The following is an 18,792-nucleotide window of genomic DNA, read 5'->3' on the forward strand; positions in this document are numbered from 1 at the left end:
TACAGAGTGAGCTGCTGCCCTGCTGATGATGAATAAACTCAGGATTCAGGATTCATGGATTCAGATTAGCAATGAACAACAGTTTTAGAATGACAGAAATATACATGTTTAATAAGAAATGTTTAAGTACACATACATATGATTACATTGTGTTTTGCCTGAGCAACTGTCAGACCACCAAAACTGAAACAAATGAAGCAGCAAAGGTGATCTAGAGATGAGCAATGATGTAGTCTGTAACAGAAACAAGAAAAAACATCTTCCATACTGCACACATAACAGTAAAGTGGATGATATGCAAAGTCAGTTGTGACTAAATTCCCTAACAGGTTCATTTAATGCCTGAACATTAGTTATGAGCCACCAGGCATCCAGGTTTTATTTTCAAGTAAATGAAACGTGGTTAAATTACCTCAAAAGTGCTTTCTCTTTATCTGGGTTTGAATTTAAAGAACATAAAATGAGCTCATTCATCACTAAATATATGAATCCAAGTTATCAATAAGCTAACTCACGATTCATATAAATAGTAAACATGAAACAGACGTCTCAAAAACAACAAAATATTTTTTATTTTAATTAAGTGACTCAGATATACTGGCTAATAGACTGGTTGGTTGGACTGTGTGTTTTAAATAGATAAAATACAATGAACTCTATATGTCTTTAATATGAAGTCCACTTAGTCTCATCCAGTCTACGCCTTTAAGATTGAGATTAGATTATTCACTGGGTGCAGTAAAGCTTTGTGTTGCTGCCATGGTAACAGTGCTCTGAGTGAGAGCAGGGCAGAGGTCTGACGGTCTTTCAGAGGGCTTGAGGCAGTAAACTGAGTGATCCAGTTTGGCACCGGATGAGGGAGAGAGGAACAACAAAGAGAGAGGCGACGTCCTTGGTCACCGAGGGGTGTTACTCCTGGATACAGCAGACATCTGGTTACACCTGCAGCCAGCTCAGGTCATCAGCTCTGAACAAACATGGATATTCAAATATTCAACACAGACAGTATGTTTACATGCACACTAGTAATCCATTTACAGGTTTTATCTGGTCTTTGATTATATTTAGGATTTGAGTTCTGTACGAGTGGATAACACAAACAGTCAGTGGAAAAACTGCAGCAACAAAACAATCTGACATCATCATGAGGAGGAAGTAGAGCATTCAGAGCAGGCTGAAGCCCTGACTTTAGACTTAAAGGTGATATTTTTACATATGTTCACCTCAAATTTTGGAATTTTGACCATGTTAAACATAGACATCCAACATCATAACAGTATATAAATGACAATCAAAAAAAGCATGTTATGTCCCCTTTAAATTACATGTGAAAAGAACTAAACCTGAACCAGACCCAAGCCTGAAACTTAACACAACAAAATGACCCAAAATCAACCCAATACTTTATGGGGTAGCAGAGCTCTATTTCTCAATTGCCAGCCCTGCATTGTGTATACATGACTATTATGTCATCTACGTTTCCTGCTGTTGATGCAGGTCTACCATTGACATCCCACAAGGTATTTAATTTGCATATAGTATATAAATGTGTAATCTAATGTGTGGATGCAGGACGACACTCACTGAGCCTGCGCTTTTGTTATGCGCTGTCCTGTAGCCATCAGTTCTGCCAGGTGAGTCACAGCAGGGTCAAACATCAGGCTAGCTGCAGCAACCACCACTTCATCTCTGTCGACAAAGGGAGGTGCAGGAAATTTAATAGCATGATGTAGCAATTCATGTTCAGCTGCATCAGGAGTTACTCAACAGCTGCTTACTTAATATAAAAAGCGAGGAATTTCCTCTCTTCCACTTTGCCTTTGAATATGATTTCTGTGTAGCCTTCCCCATAGCCTGTAAAAAGAAGAAATAAAAGAGGGAAATGAGATTCAGTGCAGTGTGGGCTTAAATATTCTAATATAAGAGTGACAGTTTCTCAGTAAAAACTCCCACCTGTGTATCTGATACTCTTCCCAAGCAGCACAGTCCAGAAGAAAGGAGCAGAGTCGATTTTGGTTGGTTTCTTTAGCATATTTAGAGCAGCTATTCTTCCTGAGGAAAGAAAAAGAAAATGAGCATGATACACATTAAATCATTTTTCAGCCAGACAGAAATCCCCATAAAGCTGTGTCTCTTTGAATCCCTCAGTCTCTTACCGTGGGCTTGTGACATTTGCCAGTGACCAATGTTGACCCTTTGGTCTCCACAAATGCTCAGAGGGAAGGAGGTAACGTCTCCAGCGCTAAAAACATCTGGTATGTTGGTCCTCATGAACTGAAAAAAGAGCAATGTGTTTACAGCAGAGCTTCAATATCAGGCCTAGAAGCAAAGTGCTTCACTGGACTTCGTCGAATTTTAACGTGCACATTTCTCAGAAATGTGTCATGCACACATCAAGATATATCATGTAAATACACATCCAGTCATCCCAGTCACCTGGACACAATTAGCTCAGAGATTAGCCATATCAACACCACAGTGATTACAGTTTGTTTACCTTGTCTACAATTACAGCTTTCTTAGAATCCACTTCCACCTCACTTCCTGCCAAGAAGTCTGAATTGGGAATCACACCTGGGCAGAGTAGTGTTTGCAATGTTAACAGAACGATAAAGGTCTGTATATTATAAGGTGTAAAAGTTGCATGCGAGTTCATAATCTGCAAAAAATAAATGATTTATTTTCTGTCATATATATTAATCAAAATACACATCATAACACCTGGAAACAACACAGTTAGTTACCAATTCCTGCAATCACCACATCAGCTTCCAGGGCTACACCGTTCTTCAGCACCACCTCTTTTACCTGCAGAAAGAAAACATTTATGGATCCACAACAGAATATCGAGGTTTAAAGCAGCACAATCTCAGGTTCAGCGACAGCGAGGATCGAGTAGAGGTAGTGTTACCTTGCCATTCTCCCCTCTGATCTCAGTGACTTTGTCGTTCATGTAGAACTTAACATTATGTTCCTCCAACATCTTTAAAAGGTAAAAAAAACTTAATTAAAATTGTGTTACATTTAGTAAAAACAGATAAAATGACATACAGCTGTGACAAAGACAGAATGTCATCATTGTTTCTTACTTGCATTGTCATCTTGCCGATCTGTGGGCCCAGAGAGCGCTCATACGGGTATGAGCCGGTGCCAACGACAGCCACACTGGAAGCTTTGTCTGATAAGTAGGACGCCACTTCCATACCTATTGTGTTAAAAGAAAAAACGCTAGTATCATTGTCTTGTGTTGTCAGTTATTTAATTAGTATATTTAATAATAAGACATTTTGTCAACATGTCAGAGTAGGAAAAGCACAGGTGTAAATAATAAATTAAAGACAGCTGAATTCCTTTTAGCAGCTTCAGTTTCAGCTTCCTGCTACTGTGCATGTTGGCTCACTGTCACACTGTCACGGCGTACTGGGACACTTGAATAGAGCAGAGCCATTGTTAATGTTATGAGTAACACCTGTGCTTTTCCTGATGGCTCTAAATGTCTGCTGTGAAAAAGCTTATTGGAGCGTCTTGAGATAATAAAAAACACCAAAAAAACAAAAATGAGCTAAGATTTATACTGCAATGTAAAGAAAACTCAAATCTGATTACCTATGAAGGAGGCTCCAATGATGACGGCCTTACGGCCAAGGCAGGAACTGTGAATCTCTTGGGAGTCTTCATAACTCTGCAGTAACTTCACTCCCATCAGGTCCTTACCAGGACAGTCTAGCTGCCTCGCTCTGTGAACAGAAGAGGGACTATTATATTGCTAATGCTTCATGGAAGTCTTACAACTCAACAATTACAGATGTTTCTCACAGTCTTCTATGTGTTTGTGATACTTAAGTGTAAGAAAACAATCTGAAAACTGTTTGAGGAAGAGGAGAATGAGTCTAACCTGCAGCCCGTTGAGATGAGCAGCTGGTCGTAATGCTGCAGGGTGCCATCACTCATCTTCACTGTCTTCTCAGGTGGGTTTACAGACACCACCTGACACACAAAATATATTTCAGTTTTTGCAAGATGGTGAGACCATATCACAAATATAATTTTTTTTGCTTATCACCTCTTTCTGTGTCCACACTTCTATCCCATATTGTTGCAAAAAGTCACTTGTTCGGAGGAGGATGCTGCTTCTGTCCACATTCATAGCCTGAAAAGAGAAAATGCCATCTATGTGTTTAACCATTTCTTAAAAATGTCTCTTGTTGAAGAGACATTTCTTCTAAACAAAGGTTAACCACACACTTCAAAAGACGAGCAATGCAGGATGGTGTTAACTGTAATTCATGAATATGAAGTGTTTATTTGATTGCATGAATACAGGTCACAGTTCTTACCTTACTCAGTTTGGGTTTGTCAAATGGAGGCAGGGTTTCTTTGGTTACTATGATGATTCGACCTTGGTAACAGTTCTGCCGCAGCGTCTCAGCACAAACCAGGGAAGCAGGGCCTGAACTCACAAAGATTACAGTCAGTCTGTTCTTACTTAGCCGGTATATTCAGAGACAGAGCTTAAGGACACACAGCAGCACTCCACCACCAAGTGTAGTTGAGCACCATCTCTAATTTTTTCTAATTATCTGGGACAATTTCACATTTTTGTGAGACTGATGGCCTGAAGCTTGAACTGTCATGTGAAATTTCCCATGATTATTACATCCAGTCCTTACCTCCTCCTATGAGCAACACTGTGTGTTTGATGTCTGGTTCCACGCTGCACATCTCCTTCACCCGTCTGGTCATCTTCAGAGTCTGAACATAAACAACGGATTGCTTAAAATGGAGCATTTTTACACAAAATGGAGGGAAACACTGTGATCATTTCATCTACTTAACTTGAAGTCACTCACTTTTTTGTTGATGGAAACGTACACGTTGCCATCTTGAACTTTGACCTGTAAAATGAATTTTTTAAAAAGAGAAGTTTAGCCACAAAATATGAATTACTAAAAGATTTTTTCCCCCCAAAACAGATCATAGCACAGTGGAGGTAATTTGTGTGCACCACCAAAATCATGTTTCCAGACTGAGAACGGCAGCAGCTGAAATGTTGACAATAGCATCCATTTTATAAGAAAGAAGAAGTACCCAGAACAATAATAATATCCTGAACTGGAACTACAAATGTTGTGAACGAGGGATACGTCATATGTGCAGTTCTTGCCTTAAGTTTGCACAAATTAAATTCAACACCATGTACTCAACATATACTGTTTAGAAAGCAATCCTAATGACAGCTAAATACTAACTATACTGACTAAATATTCCTTTGTTTGATCACCTTTCAAGCCAGTTTGCAATACATGGATGTGGGGCCACCTGCTGTTGTGACATCTAATCCCAATTGTGGTAAAAAGTCAAAATTCATGTCCACAAAAGATACTGTATCTAAAAAAGTTATATTTGGAAATAAAAGTTGTCTTTTTACACCACACGAAAAGAGTGAAATTGCAACTTTTCTGATAAACCAATGTATGCTTTTGTTAGAAAGGTATATAAGCTTAATCTTGCAATAATTAAAACAAAAAAACATGCATTTTTGTTTCCATTTAAAGGCCATAAAAATCATGACATCAACAGAATATCTACAGAACGGGCAAATTGTTGACCTAAGTGTTTGTGTAAGTAAATCATAACACATTTTAAGATTGAAAGAATATCTGGATTCATTCCTGTTGAAAAAGCAGTAAATTGTTATTAAATGTTGACCTCTAACGACAAGTTTTACCTTATAATTGGGCAGACAGTCCAGACCTGGATACTCTTCAATATCTCCAGTTCTGACATTGAAGCAAGCGCCATGAAAGGGACATCTCACTTTATCACCAATCAGTGCTCCTGGATTATCAGAGAACACGCAGTTAACACTACTCAATGCAAAAAGGTTGTTAATTCAGAGTAAGATGTGTAGAAAGTGAGAATCTGGATGTAGCTGAAGGCTTTACCTTTAACCAGAGGAGCGTTATAATGAGAGCACTGGCTTCCGACCGCACTGTACTGACCCTGCGTACGGACAAGCAACACCTTCTGATTCTCCACAGATACTTCTTTCATCCTTAATAAACACATAGAGGAGAAATAGTGAAGGAAACGTAGCTACAGACAACTGAAACCACAGAGGGTGTAACATTTTTAATCTGTTATCTTTGATTGTTGTGACTTACTGTCCATCTTTCAGGTCAGCCTCCTGACAAACCAGTCCGGTCACCTCCTCCAGCTCTTCACCATGAACTGGTTCTTGGCATTGATTCATTCTTAAAAGACATTAAGAAAACCTGCCTGTTGTTAGGCTGACTGGGTTAATTGTGTTTTTGTTCTATTTTAATCATAAATTATATCTCATGGTTTATGATTACAGTATTTCCAATCTGTTTCACCTGTTTGCTGTATAATCTGTATATCTTTGTGCATTAAACAGATTATATGCCCAACACAAATAATATTACTGTTCATTTAAAACCAGCTGTATTGCAACTTTCTCGTAATTCTTATATAGTCAAAATAAAAAGCACGAGCACTGCATATTTACTATTATTAGCATTATGTTTGGCTCCAGTGAAGAGAAATTCAAACCTACATTGGAAATTGAGATTATTTTGAAACCAGAGGGTATAACGTAACTGTGAAGTTGACAGAATACAGTAACTAAAGCATCGCAGATCCGGTTCTGCAGCAACTATTCATCCTATACATCGTTCTCCCGATACGCTTCATACATTTAGCTCGTGGATGTACTATGATTCATAAAACATCATAAATAACTGCGCTATCCTCACCTTGGTCTTTTTTCTTCCTTGATGCTCGCACAACTGTGATCCTCGCCAGTGTTTTCAGCAGGGGAACAAACGTGATGCGTACGCGAGCGCAGGCGAACCGCGTGACAGCCAACCGGAGTCCCCGCGAGCTCCTCCCACAACCAACAGCGATTAGATAAAGACAGACTAATGTATGGATAGATAGATAGATGAATGTGAAGTCCCTAAAATTGATTTGGTTGTTAATGTGATCATTATAATGAGTTTATTCAAGGTACTTATAAGTTTTTTATTCACAAATATAGTTTCTTAAAGAAATCAACATTATTTTCTCTGTTCCTTAATGATTTCACATTTTTTGAACTCTCTAAAATCTCTTCAAAACAAAGAGTGTATCGATTATTATAATTACATTTTGAAAACGTTTAGAATTGCCGTATTTAAAAAATATATTTTATACTGTACTATTATAATTACTATTTTATTTTATTGTCATTGTCTTTGTCCATCTATTTTATATTTCCTGTTACAAGACTTGATTATAATTTCAATTCACAATAGATTGTGAATTGAAATTCACATTTGGACTGTGATTAAATAGGGAGTGTTATAATAAATATATAGTTTCAATAATAAAAAAAGATGCATTAAACAAGCCAACGTTAGCCTATTTTAGTGATGTTCACACACTGAATTTTGAACCAAAAAAAGCAAAAAACAAAAAACTTAACCAAAGTTACGAAGGTTAGGTTAGGTAACTGTAATGCAGCAAAGATGACATTTTATCATTATAACAAGAAAGTAAAAGTAAAAGGTAAAGAAAGTAAAAAGTATTATCAGAGAAAATAACAAGAAGGTATCTCATTATAACTGCAAAACCACATTTTAACAAGAAACTATACAAACTGTAATTGATATGTATTGTTATTTCATTAGTTTATTTAACAAGGACCATACAAATAAACATTGTTACACATGAGCAATACAACAGTAATGTGTATATAGGACGTTTAGTTGATGCTAATTTGCACCAGATTCAAACAAATTACAAAAAATATGCAAACCAAAATGTATATAAATATGATTCCTGACATACTGGTTGTTTTATTCCTCTGTCTGGCCTTTAGGTATCAACTGAAGGGGTCAAAACGCTCATTTATTTGTTACTACCTCCTCATCATAATAAGTTATTAGTATGTTACAATGTGAGCTGGTCTTTAACCAGTTGGTGGCGCTGTGTCATTAAATATTAAAGCTTCATGTCCTCGTCAGTCTGTGGGTTGAATGAACAGCGTTGTTTTGGTCTCTTACAGTGAATGAAAACAGTAAAAAAGTGAAAATATCAACTATGTTTCTGGTCAAAGATAGAAAACAATAATACATAATTTAAAATAATACTATATAGTGTACAATCAAATCAAAATAACAATGTATCCTCTATTGATATGTAAAATAAACTACGATTCCCATAAATCCACAGTGGTTTGTGACGTGAGGTGGGTTGGGAGCTATGTTGCCTTCATGAGCTCTTCGTAATTTACAACATCCATGGGTAGATATATTTATACCTTCAAAGACATTCAAAAGCTTCAGAGATAGACTCTCTACCAAAACCTGCGCTGTTGTTCTGAGAAATAACAATCATAGCACAGAAGAACTGGAAGTATTATAACAATAATAATAATCATGATTATAATCATCACCTGTAGGAAATGTGTCAATAATCGGTGGCTTCAAAAACCCCTCAGGTCCACTGTGGAGTGTCTTGAGATGGTGGATCCATGAAGATGATCAGGTATATCTGGTGACATGGTTGCATGAGTCATGGTGGCTGCCACTTGTTCGCTCCACCTCAGCTCCACTCAGGATGGAAAGAAGTCGGCCAGTGTCAAACTCAGCCTGTTTGTATTGTGGATTTGCTCTGAAAGATATTTTTTTATCATGTGAGAACAAGATGATACTTTTGTGTGCGCAAGATAAAAAAAATATAACATTTTAGGACTGTAAGGGCTCCATAGATTTCAGTTCTCTGAGAAATACTTGGTGAAAGCACCAAGAACCTTTATGGCATGATTTCAATGCACCAAATCTATCAAAACTATAGATTTGGTGGAGCTGGGATATACTGTGATTGAAAGAAGTGATTAAAAAAAAAAGATTATTCTATGATATCAGTTCCATATTAGTAAGTGTGGTGTTGATGCAGCGCACAAAAGACATGAAGAAGCTAATCAATCAATGGAAAAAAAATTAGCTTTGAGTTTAATTGGCAGTGGCTTTTTCAGATTTATTTGACTGATGTCTATCAGCACGTGTATTGTATAATTTCCTGTTAGTACATTAATTTCAGTGCATAGTGTGAATATACACTCACGTCTTTAGGCTTTGATTAAAAATGATTTATTTACTTTATTTTATTCACTTATTTTATTGTATTCATCTTGTAAAATGTTATTTTATCTTTTATTTTATTATTATTATCATTGTAATTATTATTTATTTTTATCCCTCTTGTTTATTTATTTTTTTATTTTGTTTTTGTTTTTTAATCAATTGTATCTATTTTCTTAAATCTAGTTTTTATTCCACTCAATTTTATTGTCATTAGAGCTTTTAAATCTTTTATTTTATTACATTTTCATATTTTTTATTTCTCATGTGCATTAGTCTCAAATTGTTTTTACTGTTTACTGTCTACACTTGTTCTGTCTTATTATCGGCTCATCAGTGATCTGTGAAGCACTTTGAATCGCACTAATCTAAAGTTTGTTTTTATTGATTTATTGATTGATTTGTCCTCCCCATTAATATACATGAGAGGCACATAACAGGCTATTAGGAGCACTTTACAATATAATGCACACCAGTACATCACCACCACCCACTATGACCTCGATAATAAACATAAAGTAGAATAATCACTTTTCTGATAACGTGAACAAAAGCTGAACATGTAAAACCTTCATAACAGTAGAATTTATGTTAAAGCTGTTGTGTTGGATTTCATTAGATTGCACAGGTGTTCCTAATAAAGTGCTCAGTGGGTGTAATTATACACTGTATAGTACATATATGTATGTATGTGTATTTTTTCCCCTCCTTCAAGCACAATTAATGTAATTTGCATTACAAAATACTGCTGACACAGTTGTTGTTTTCAAACTACAAGGTTAACATCATGTTTTATTGTTTGTATGTTAAAGCCTGTTCTTTTCCCTGTTTGTACAACTTGTACAATGTGCTTTGACAATGCTGCACCTCAGTATGGTCATGCCATAAAGCCTCTTTTGTGAAGTGAATTGAATAGAATGTGTTATGGATGGAACAAGGACAGTTCATGTGTATGAAAAGTCTGTGATTTTGTGATTTTCTAACAGCACTTGAACGCGCCTCAACACATGGAGTGTGCTCGTAGCCGCGCCTCTTTATAGTAGGGCGGGGAGACGCTGTTGTTTGGTTTCTGTTGATGTCAAAAGTTACACAAGCAAGGGGATGAGGTTGTACAACAGGCGGGTTTCACAACTGCACACGAGGCTTCACGCGCACATTCATCACCCACCTGTACGGGTCACACCTGCGGCCACTGAGCTTTTCCCCGAGAGGGTAATTAAGGAGAAACCACAAATCCGTGTCAGTGAGAAATAATTTGTCCACGCCTTCTCTATCCCTGGACAATAACCGTGAAAGAAACACTCTTTAGTAATATTTACGCGCCTCTGTGAGTGAACATCAGGAATATTTGGGAATACAGCGGTATGTTAACCTGATTGTCGTCGCAAACAAGTATCCACAGTCGGAGGCTCCGCTGCATCTACTGCTCACATCTGGGGGGGAGCCCGTGAAGTCTTCTCGTACTGGACAAAACATTTCCAGCTATGGAGTTGAGTTCAGTTATTTTGACGACTGGAGGCTCTTACGGATTCTTCAGGCTTGTCAACGCTGGAGTGAGTAAACTCCCGATGCCCGAAACTGCCTGCAGGAACGCGTGGAAATGGAGAAACATCTCTACATCCTTCGTTCACAGTCTCGTCACCGCGATATGGGCAGTCCTCTGGTAAGTTAACAAACACATTAAGACTGTTTCATTCACTTAAAAATCAAAATCAGTGTCTGCTGGCATCACAGGAAGCTTCTGGATGTGTTTTTTTAGATACCTGAAGCAGCCACGAGTCTGCGTGGTCTCATTAAGGATGCTGGATTTTGGCGCGCTTGTACATAACATTTGCTTTGCATGTATTTAGATCGTATATTAACGTTCACTGCCTTGTCTTTAATATTACTATAATTTGTCTGATTGTTTTGTGTTTGTTTTGTGTTTTGTTTTGTTTTGTTTGTTCGTCATGCTACTTGTCCAGATCTCCTACGAGGATGTATAAATCCCATTGGGAATACCCTTTAAAGATCCCCTCCATGCATGTTTTTAAGATCTGTATATAAAATACTCTCCTTTGAATAATAGGTTGGCTGATGTGATTTTAACACACCAAAAAGTTCACTTATCTTGTTAAAATCCTTAAAATTACACATCCTCCTTCTCCCTCATTAAAAATGCCAGAAACTATGAATATTCAAATGTACTTTATTTCAGAAGTTTAACAAGATGTCTCCTACTTTACTGTAAAGTCTATTCTCAGTGTTTATGCACTGGAGGCTTCAGGTTTCCACATATCACACTTGATATGTGCACACTTGATGTAAGTTGAATATTGGACCAGAACTGACTCCAAACTAATTGTGATGTCACAAATCATGCTTGTAAGCCTGCGCCTTAAAATCAGATTTTCAGTGAGCACAGAGAAAGTTTCCATTTTCAGCAGATTAATGTAAAAAACTGTGCACAGTGAAGCTCAAACAACCAACTATAGAAACAAGAAGAAAAACACATTTTTGAGCAGAGTTTAAAGATGTGGATGGAAAAGTTTACTGTGTGGAATAATATGAGTGGTTCTGAGGACATTAAAATTAATTAATTGTAGAGAAATCTCTGTCAAATAAAGTTCCAAAAACTTCATCTGATTATCTGTTTTTATCTTTCCAGCTTTTTCCTTCACCCGCGGATGGCCGAAGACTTGATAGAGACTCACTCTGTGTTTTCTCACGCGTTGGTGTCATTTTCGATCGGTGAGTAGATCGTGATAGTGTTCAGTGCTGAAATACAAACTGTGTCCTTATAGGAATGGGCTGGTGGTGTTTTTACTGGAGGTAGATAGAGGCTTGATAGAGGTGCTGTCATCATAAGGGAAAGTGAGGAAGTGACATTATCCAAATCAGTTAATCTCATTTTCCTACATGGTGTCATAACAATTGAGTGACCTGAAGAGTGTATATAGTCCATATAAAGCATTTATCTTAACCAGCTAACATAAGTCTTATCTTGACAAGTATTATAAGGCATGGAGATGTTTTTTTTCCATAATTTCATGTCAAACACTTTTTGCTTTACCTGAAGCCGATATGGAAAGCATATTGTCTGCAACAGTGGGCGCAGACATAGTAAACAAGCCTTTTTACACACGTGCCACCGTTAATCTCCTGAACGCTCAGCAAATTAGGAGTTGACATGTTGATATTCTCCCATCATTGCTCAAACCCTGTGGCCTTTTAATTGTTTCTACAATTCACTAACACAGTTCATATTTACCATATTATAAAGGTAAATAAAAGGGTTTACAAGGGTCAAGCTGACTCAAATTTAAACAATCTCACTATCCTGCATAGCTCTGCATCGTTCTATTTATGAGAGATGTATTACCAGTCAACCCAGTCAAAAGTTTGGACACACTTTCTTATTCAAGTGAATGGGAAGGTGTGTCCAAACTTTTGACTGGTTCTGTATATTGCAGCTACTGGAGTGTGTGAACTGTCCTGCAGATGAGTTTTTGTCACTGTATTGCTCCCTGAAATCCACAATGTAGGCTACAATAAATATTACCATCTGCTCCCCGAAACTTACAGAAATTATTTTTTGTTTGGTTTCGTTGTAATCTCTCAAATCTGAGTGCGCATGCTATCCGACATTCTTAAAATAGCAGCTCGCCTTGTTTTTTACTTTTTCCTCATTAATCCTTTTAAGTATTCTAGAGGAACTAGCGGCACGTGTCTCCTCTTAAACCACAAATATATTGGATCTGCGCCGGAAAACAAGGGCTCCCCTAGGATTCCCGGGATGTTTGACATTCTTTCATGAAGCCCAGCGCTGGAAGATGGCAAAGGGAGGAACAGGGTTGGTATGTGAAGATCAATGGAGGGCATTATGATCGGTCCCAGGCACCGGGCGTAACCCCACACAGACACGTGACATCACCAAGACAGCAACTGCGCAAAAAAGTCAGTAGATTTATGCGGCATCCACATTAAATCCCAGTGGTAACAGAAATGGGAGGCGTTAACGCAACAACAAGTCGGATCCTTCTCCCGAGTCCTCCTACAAGCAATGTGGTGTGATTCTGAGGCCTCATTGAGTTTTTTGCACCAGATGTGTGGATTCACCCCAGCTCGCTATGATACCATGCTGCAAACCTCGCAGTGACATGCCATCAATTATTCTCAACTTGTTGAATGAAGACCTCGTCCAAGTGCCTAGACTAGCCTCTCGCAGAGGAACCCAATTATGGTTATTGTGTGTTAAGCTGCTTTCATGTGCCTTTGATACTCAGTAGTTTAGAGTTCATCGTTGCCATAAATAACTGCGTTAAATCATATTTCTCTCTACCTGTTTTACCCAAACATATGAACAACAAGATGCAGTCATAGTTACCTCTAACACAGAAAGTGATAGCCATAGTAAGTATTGCTCAATGGGCATGTTTTGTTGATATAAAGAAGTACCCATAATGCTGTGCAAGTTGAGTTTACTCAGGTTGCAAAAACAAAAAGCCACAAAGTAGGATGTTTACATGCCGCTATGCCAGGTGTCTTAATCAAGTTTCACATATTTAGAATATTATCTTACCAAGGTTATTCCCAAAGAGTCATTGTTTTGGCATGTGGCAGCCTGAAAACAGATTGACTAACTGGTTTAAGAAATGAATTAACTGTTCATGTAAACATGTCAATGAATTACTGATTATCATTCCCTCGAAACTTGAATGGAAAAAACCTAACATTACTTTCTCTAGAAACCTTTTTTTTCCTTCCACTGACTGTCCCATTCAGACTTCAGATGGAAGCCAATGGGAAGTCAAACAGTCCTCAGTATAGACGTTAGCTGGGCCTCACGTTGGCATTGTGCACTTGTTGCAGAATACAAGGAGTAAAAAACAACTTTCTGTTTGTCACTCAGTTCTTCAGTCCTCCTGTGTGTTTCGATACGGATATGACAGAAAACGCACTGGATGAATCACTATGAAAACACAGACGGCAAGATAAGATATCTCAGTTAAATGGCACTATAAAACAAGTCTCCATACTCCCAATTGGCTGTTCATGGCAAAACCAACCTGACCTAAACTCAACCTCATGTGGGGGAAAAAAAAGGTATTGTTGAAAAGACCACATTGGCTAGGAGTTTCCCCACGCACTGTCAATGCTCTCATGAAACAATATGAACTAATATGGAGACCAGATGATGTAATAATTGTTTGTCTTGTGGCCATTAACAAGTACATCGTTAATGGTGAGACAAACCCAAACATGCCACCACATCCGACAGGAGAGTCCTGGTGGTGTACTGGGGTTAAATCCAGCCTAAACCAAAGCCCCAAGCTCCCTCACCGCCCACCGTCCCCGTCCTCAACACTTCATTATTTTTCCAGCATTCTGAAAGGCTGTCACCATGGATACGGCTGATGGCAGGGGTGGGGGTGGTGGATATGAATAGCCCCTCTCCAAGACGCATCTTGGTTGCCATCGCAGTCGTCATGGAAGCAGGGTCTCCCCTGACGCACTTGATATGCTCAAGGCTGCCGTTGTCAGAAGAATCTGTTGTGTTTTGGTTGATTAATGAATTGCCATAAAGACGACATTAACCTTGGCTCATGCTGTCTGTTCCCACAGGTTACTTCATCTATGACTTCTTTGACATGGTGCTGAACCAGAAGTTGAGTCAGTCCTGGGAGCTTCTCTTTCATCACATTGTGGTAGGTCTTTCAAACATTTCCGTAACAGCTAAAAAAAAAACCCCAACAAAGTCTAGTCCAAGATTGATATTTTGGCTAAAGATGTTTCACCTTGACCATTAATGAAAGGTGATTATCTCACCTTTACCTCAGTATATCTATCAACTTTATGGATACAATATACAGTAGTTACTGCTTAGACGAATCACGTGCCAAAACCCCAACACACCCGTCGGAAACCCAGACATGGGAAAGACAAAATACCCGTCTTTCTAGTTACAAAAAACACACGAGAGAGGAACAAAGAGACAATCATTCCAGTGTGACAGCCGCCCCCCCGCCAAGCTTTCAACCTTCCTTTATGCCTTGAGAAAGTTGAACTCCACCCAACTCCTTTGCTCTCTTGCTATCACAACCGTTTCTAGCCTTCCCATCAGAGCAAGTCATCTTCATGACACGGTGACCCAATGGAAGGTGTTTTCCTGAGGGAAGATCAGGTCAGATCAGTTAACCCTTCCCCCACTCATGCTTTAAAACACCGTGGAAAATAAATGTTCTGAAGTGGCAATAAAGAAGTACATCCTGATTTAGAATATTTTCTCTCTCCACATAAGGCTGCCTGACCAAGATCCACAACCATGCTGATGTTGTGTATTCCTTTCTGTTGCCAGGTTCTCATCTTATTGTAGTTTATTACTCACTGTTTGTTTCTAAAATTTAATTGGAATTGACTCTGACAGTTTTGTAGTGGATTTATATTAAACAGCAGCCATGATTTATGTGTGTTGGGTTGTTAATTTAAGCACATTTGGTGAAAAAGTGTGCAGAAATATGGTTTGTGAAATCCAATCACGGAGGACATGGCTCCTGCTACATAAAGAATAAAGCATATTTCATGCTGGTGTTCCAGTTACAGATTTAAAAAAGAAAATCATGCTTGAAATCAACATACGTACATATGAACATGCTTTGCATAAACTAGCACATACAGTATATAAATATGAACATACAATCACATGGACTCAGATCCTGGTTTACATTCTCCTGATAAATATCACTTTAAGAGTTTTTTATGTTGTAGTTTTTCAAGTGGGCGCTCTGATTTTTTTCATTCAGTTGCATACAAACCTACTCTTAAATGTTGATTGGAAGTCATTTTCAGTATCTCTGTCACACACAAACACATTTCACTTTTACACCAACGCAAAGGCTGACACTGTGCCAGGAAACTGGCAAAAGTTTTTATCAACCTGCCCACATTTCTACTGGTTTTGGTATTTCAATGGTTGTGTGATAAGAGAGGGGAATTCTCTTGCAACAAACGCATACAACCATGGGGAATCACATACAATGTTTGCTTTTAAGCAAACCATTCAAAGAGTATTGTCAACATTGGCATTGTTCCTTTGGTGATCACTGAGGACTCAACATTTCCATCAAGCACAGTCGTGCTGGCAGCAGATTTTCCTTTTGGTTTCCTTTCATTGAATGCACCAAGTAGAAATTTAGTACATCTTTTAGCCTATTTCTACTGATCAACTTTTTAGAGTGCCTTTTTGTAGTCTTTAAGTTTGTTATGATAGTTTTTCAACAAGTACTCTCCTCCATTTTCCCAGAAAACCTGGTTTCGTCCATCTTTTTTCATTGTTGGGTACGTCGTCAGTCCCTCTTTCCAGACTTTCCAGTTCATCATTCATTAACTTTTAGAACCTTATTGACAATAAAACAATAGTCTGCTTGTCGGATTGCCAAATTATGGCATTGCTATAAATTTTGGTCAGTTTTGCTAAAGCAAACGTTGGCATTTCACTGAGTGAGATGATGATGATGAGTCTGGTTGCTAGGGTTGTGTGTTGATGACAGCACCTGCCTGTGACATCATGAAGTCATTGTTCCTAAACCAATACAGCTAAGGGCACACCTTTTAGTTGATATTTTTTCCCAGGTAAAAACCAGTTCTTTAGTGGTGGAAACACTCAGTCACTCAGACTCAAACTTGTTGTGGGAACCAGTTTCAGCACCACCCCGTTTTGGTGGCAAAAGCCTAGCCCCTTTTTTCTGAAAGTCTTGTTTTTTTTTCTCCTTTCACTTCCTGGAAGTCCAGTGAATGGGTGCTTTTGCCGGGCCAGCTGGCTGCAGATTGTCACTGGAGTGTGGGACGGATGAAGACTTCTCTCTCATTCACATGGCTCTCTGTGCTTCTCAGCTAGCTAACTCTCTTTCTCATTACTGCCTTCATTTCCCTATTGTCCCATCATCAAGACTTTCATTCATTCTTTTCTATGACATTCACTCCTTGTATTCAATGTGCCTCTCTGAAGGGTCTTCCTTAAACTTTTTCGCCATTTTGTTCTCATCTGGCTTTTGCCTTTTTATATTTTGTTGGCTTTTTTTCCTTGTCACCTGCAGGGCTCACGTAATTATTATAAAGCAGGTAATTGTGTTAGATGTTCATAGATGGTTGTAAAACAAGAGCACCAAGTCGACGTTTGACTACAAACATGAGCAGACTGGTCCAAGGAGATGTCTCAGTGGGCTAGCATTGAACCAGGCAGGACCAGCTGGCCATTCAGTCAAGACCAGGAGGTTAATCTTCTCCTCATTGGCAGCCCACTGATTCATCTTTCTCCTCTGCCCATCATCCCATTTTCTTACAGTAATAATGTACAAATGTATACCAAAAACTGTACATAAAGGGCAATGAGGTTGAAGGAACAAACTAATTTCAAGGCAGATGGAACACCAACACAAAATTAGTTAATTTAGTAGCAGTTTATCTAAGTACAGTTCATCTATATGCTAATATGCACTAACCCAGCAAATATCAAAATGTGGTTAGAATAAAAATGAAAGGGGGTTTGTCTTGACAGGAAAATTACAGGTGCTGTGTCAACAATTGATGTGATTCATTATTTTATGTTGACTCATGTATGCTGACAGATGTGAGCCATAAAAAAGGCAAATCATGACTTTGTGGACCATTTGATCTGGTGCTGTTGTCATTGTGAGGGTGGAAGTTGGTTTGTCTCTAAAAACATGCAAAAATACATTTTGAATGTCACAGTTGTGGGCAAACTCACCTCGTAAATTTTCCAAATTTGATACGGATATTATTCAGATTTTAGGAGCATTCTTGAACATGTATACAGCACATTTGGAATATGCATCTCAACTGGGGTTTTTACCGCAGTTTGAGACACACGACCCACTTGCCTGTTGACCCCTGCTCAGGCAAAATGACATATGCTGCAGCAAGAAGGCAGACAGAGGAGAGGAATGAGAGGAGAGTGGAGAGCTGTTCAGGGCGGGCTGGAAAAACAGAGCGCGCTCTCTCCACGATGGGGACAGAGGGGATTGGTTATTATCCTGACATGCAGCCATGAACTGATGGTCACGACTCAGTGTGATGCAGCAGTGTTGTAAACATCATGGGACAACCTCGGTACTTGATGTGCCTGTAACTATAAATTTATGATATCAGTTATATCAATATCACTTGTAAATATCAGGCAGCAGCTCACTAATGTTTTCCTCCTCACTGGTTTACTTCACTGCTGGCGGAGATCTTGTGAGTCCCACTGGAGCAGAGGGAAACCCTGAAAACCTTCTGCATGTAAACAGGAATATTACTGGAATATTCATTTTCATTAGCCATGTAAACAGCTTAGTAGGAATATTGGGGGGTTTTTTTGGAATAAGGACAAAAACTGGAATATTTTGTGCATGTAAATGTAGTCAGTGTGACCGTACAAAACTACTTCAACAGGATCGGTTTCTAAGAGAGGATTCAAGTTGGGTTTTAATGAAACTTGTTAACCCTGTTAAGTGATATGTTTGGACTTTGTGTCTCACATCTGCCTTCTCCTGCCTTTATTTTCTGTTTTGACCCTCCCTCCTTTAATGTTGTCTAATGCACATATGATGTGTTTTTTTTAATACTGTCTTCATTTCCGTGATCTAGTGTAGAGGGTTCCTACTGT

The 18,792-nt window shown here is 38.5% G+C and overlaps 2 protein-coding genes and 1 long non-coding RNA gene across 4 annotated transcripts in view; 1 reads left to right on the top strand and 2 right to left on the bottom strand.

Annotated features, from left to right (window-relative positions):
• Positions 1–82: 82 nt before the first annotated feature.
• Positions 83–6,898, bottom strand: aifm4 (apoptosis inducing factor mitochondria associated 4). The gene is made up of 19 exons (XM_067594645.1): positions 6,777–6,898; positions 6,165–6,254; positions 5,946–6,055; positions 5,729–5,838; positions 4,851–4,895; positions 4,671–4,752; positions 4,338–4,450; positions 4,064–4,150; positions 3,896–3,987; positions 3,607–3,737; positions 3,090–3,205; positions 2,912–2,983; positions 2,745–2,808; positions 2,498–2,574; positions 2,157–2,274; positions 1,954–2,052; positions 1,779–1,854; positions 1,585–1,689; positions 83–967 (listed from the first exon to the last, which is right to left on the bottom strand). Exons 2-19 carry the CDS (start codon positions 6,251–6,253, stop codon positions 937–939), a joined length of 1,617 nt encoding a protein of 538 aa, XP_067450746.1. The 5' UTR covers position 6,254; positions 6,777–6,898; the 3' UTR covers positions 83–936.
• A 778-nt stretch (positions 6,899–7,676) lies between these two features.
• Positions 7,677–10,609, bottom strand: LOC137186038 (uncharacterized). Of its 2 annotated transcripts, XR_010928955.1 has the most exons (3): positions 10,519–10,607; positions 10,315–10,422; positions 7,677–8,676 (listed from the first exon to the last, which is right to left on the bottom strand). It is a non-coding gene; the product is annotated as an uncharacterized lncRNA (long non-coding RNA). The 2 variants fall into 2 exon arrangements; XR_010928954.1 differs by lacking the exon at positions 10,315–10,422 and having other exon boundaries at positions 10,519–10,609.
• Positions 10,610–10,630: 21 nt separating this feature from the next.
• The window catches only part of tlcd2 (TLC domain containing 2), a 29,809-nt gene continuing 21,647 nt past the window's right edge, over positions 10,631–18,792 (top strand). The window contains exons 1-3 of the mRNA XM_067594647.1: positions 10,631–10,809; positions 11,794–11,876; positions 14,751–14,833. Coding sequence (XP_067450748.1) covers positions 10,631–10,809; positions 11,794–11,876; positions 14,751–14,833 — 345 coding nt within the window. The remainder of the gene's footprint in view (positions 10,810–11,793; positions 11,877–14,750; positions 14,834–18,792) is intronic.

This window comes from Thunnus thynnus, chromosome 7 (assembly GCF_963924715.1).
Source record: "Thunnus thynnus chromosome 7, fThuThy2.1, whole genome shotgun sequence".
NCBI classification, from domain to species: Eukaryota; Metazoa; Chordata; class Actinopteri; order Scombriformes; family Scombridae; genus Thunnus; species Thunnus thynnus.

What these genes read in the sequence shown, in the direction of transcription:
- aifm4 (XM_067594645.1), bottom strand. Translation starts at nt 6,253, where the DNA reads ATGAATCAATGCCAAGAACCAGTTCATGGTGAAGAGCTGGAGGAGGTG. An exon ending in AAGCTGTAATTGTAGACAAG is followed by an intron (nt 2,275 to 2,497) that starts GTAAACAAACTG and finishes CTCTTTTTTCAG; the next exon opens with TTCATGAGGACCAACATACC. An exon ending in ATAACAAAAGCGCAGGCTCA is followed by an intron (nt 968 to 1,584) that starts GTGAGTGTCGTC and finishes ATGTTTGTTCAG; the next exon opens with AGCTGATGACCTGAGCTGGC.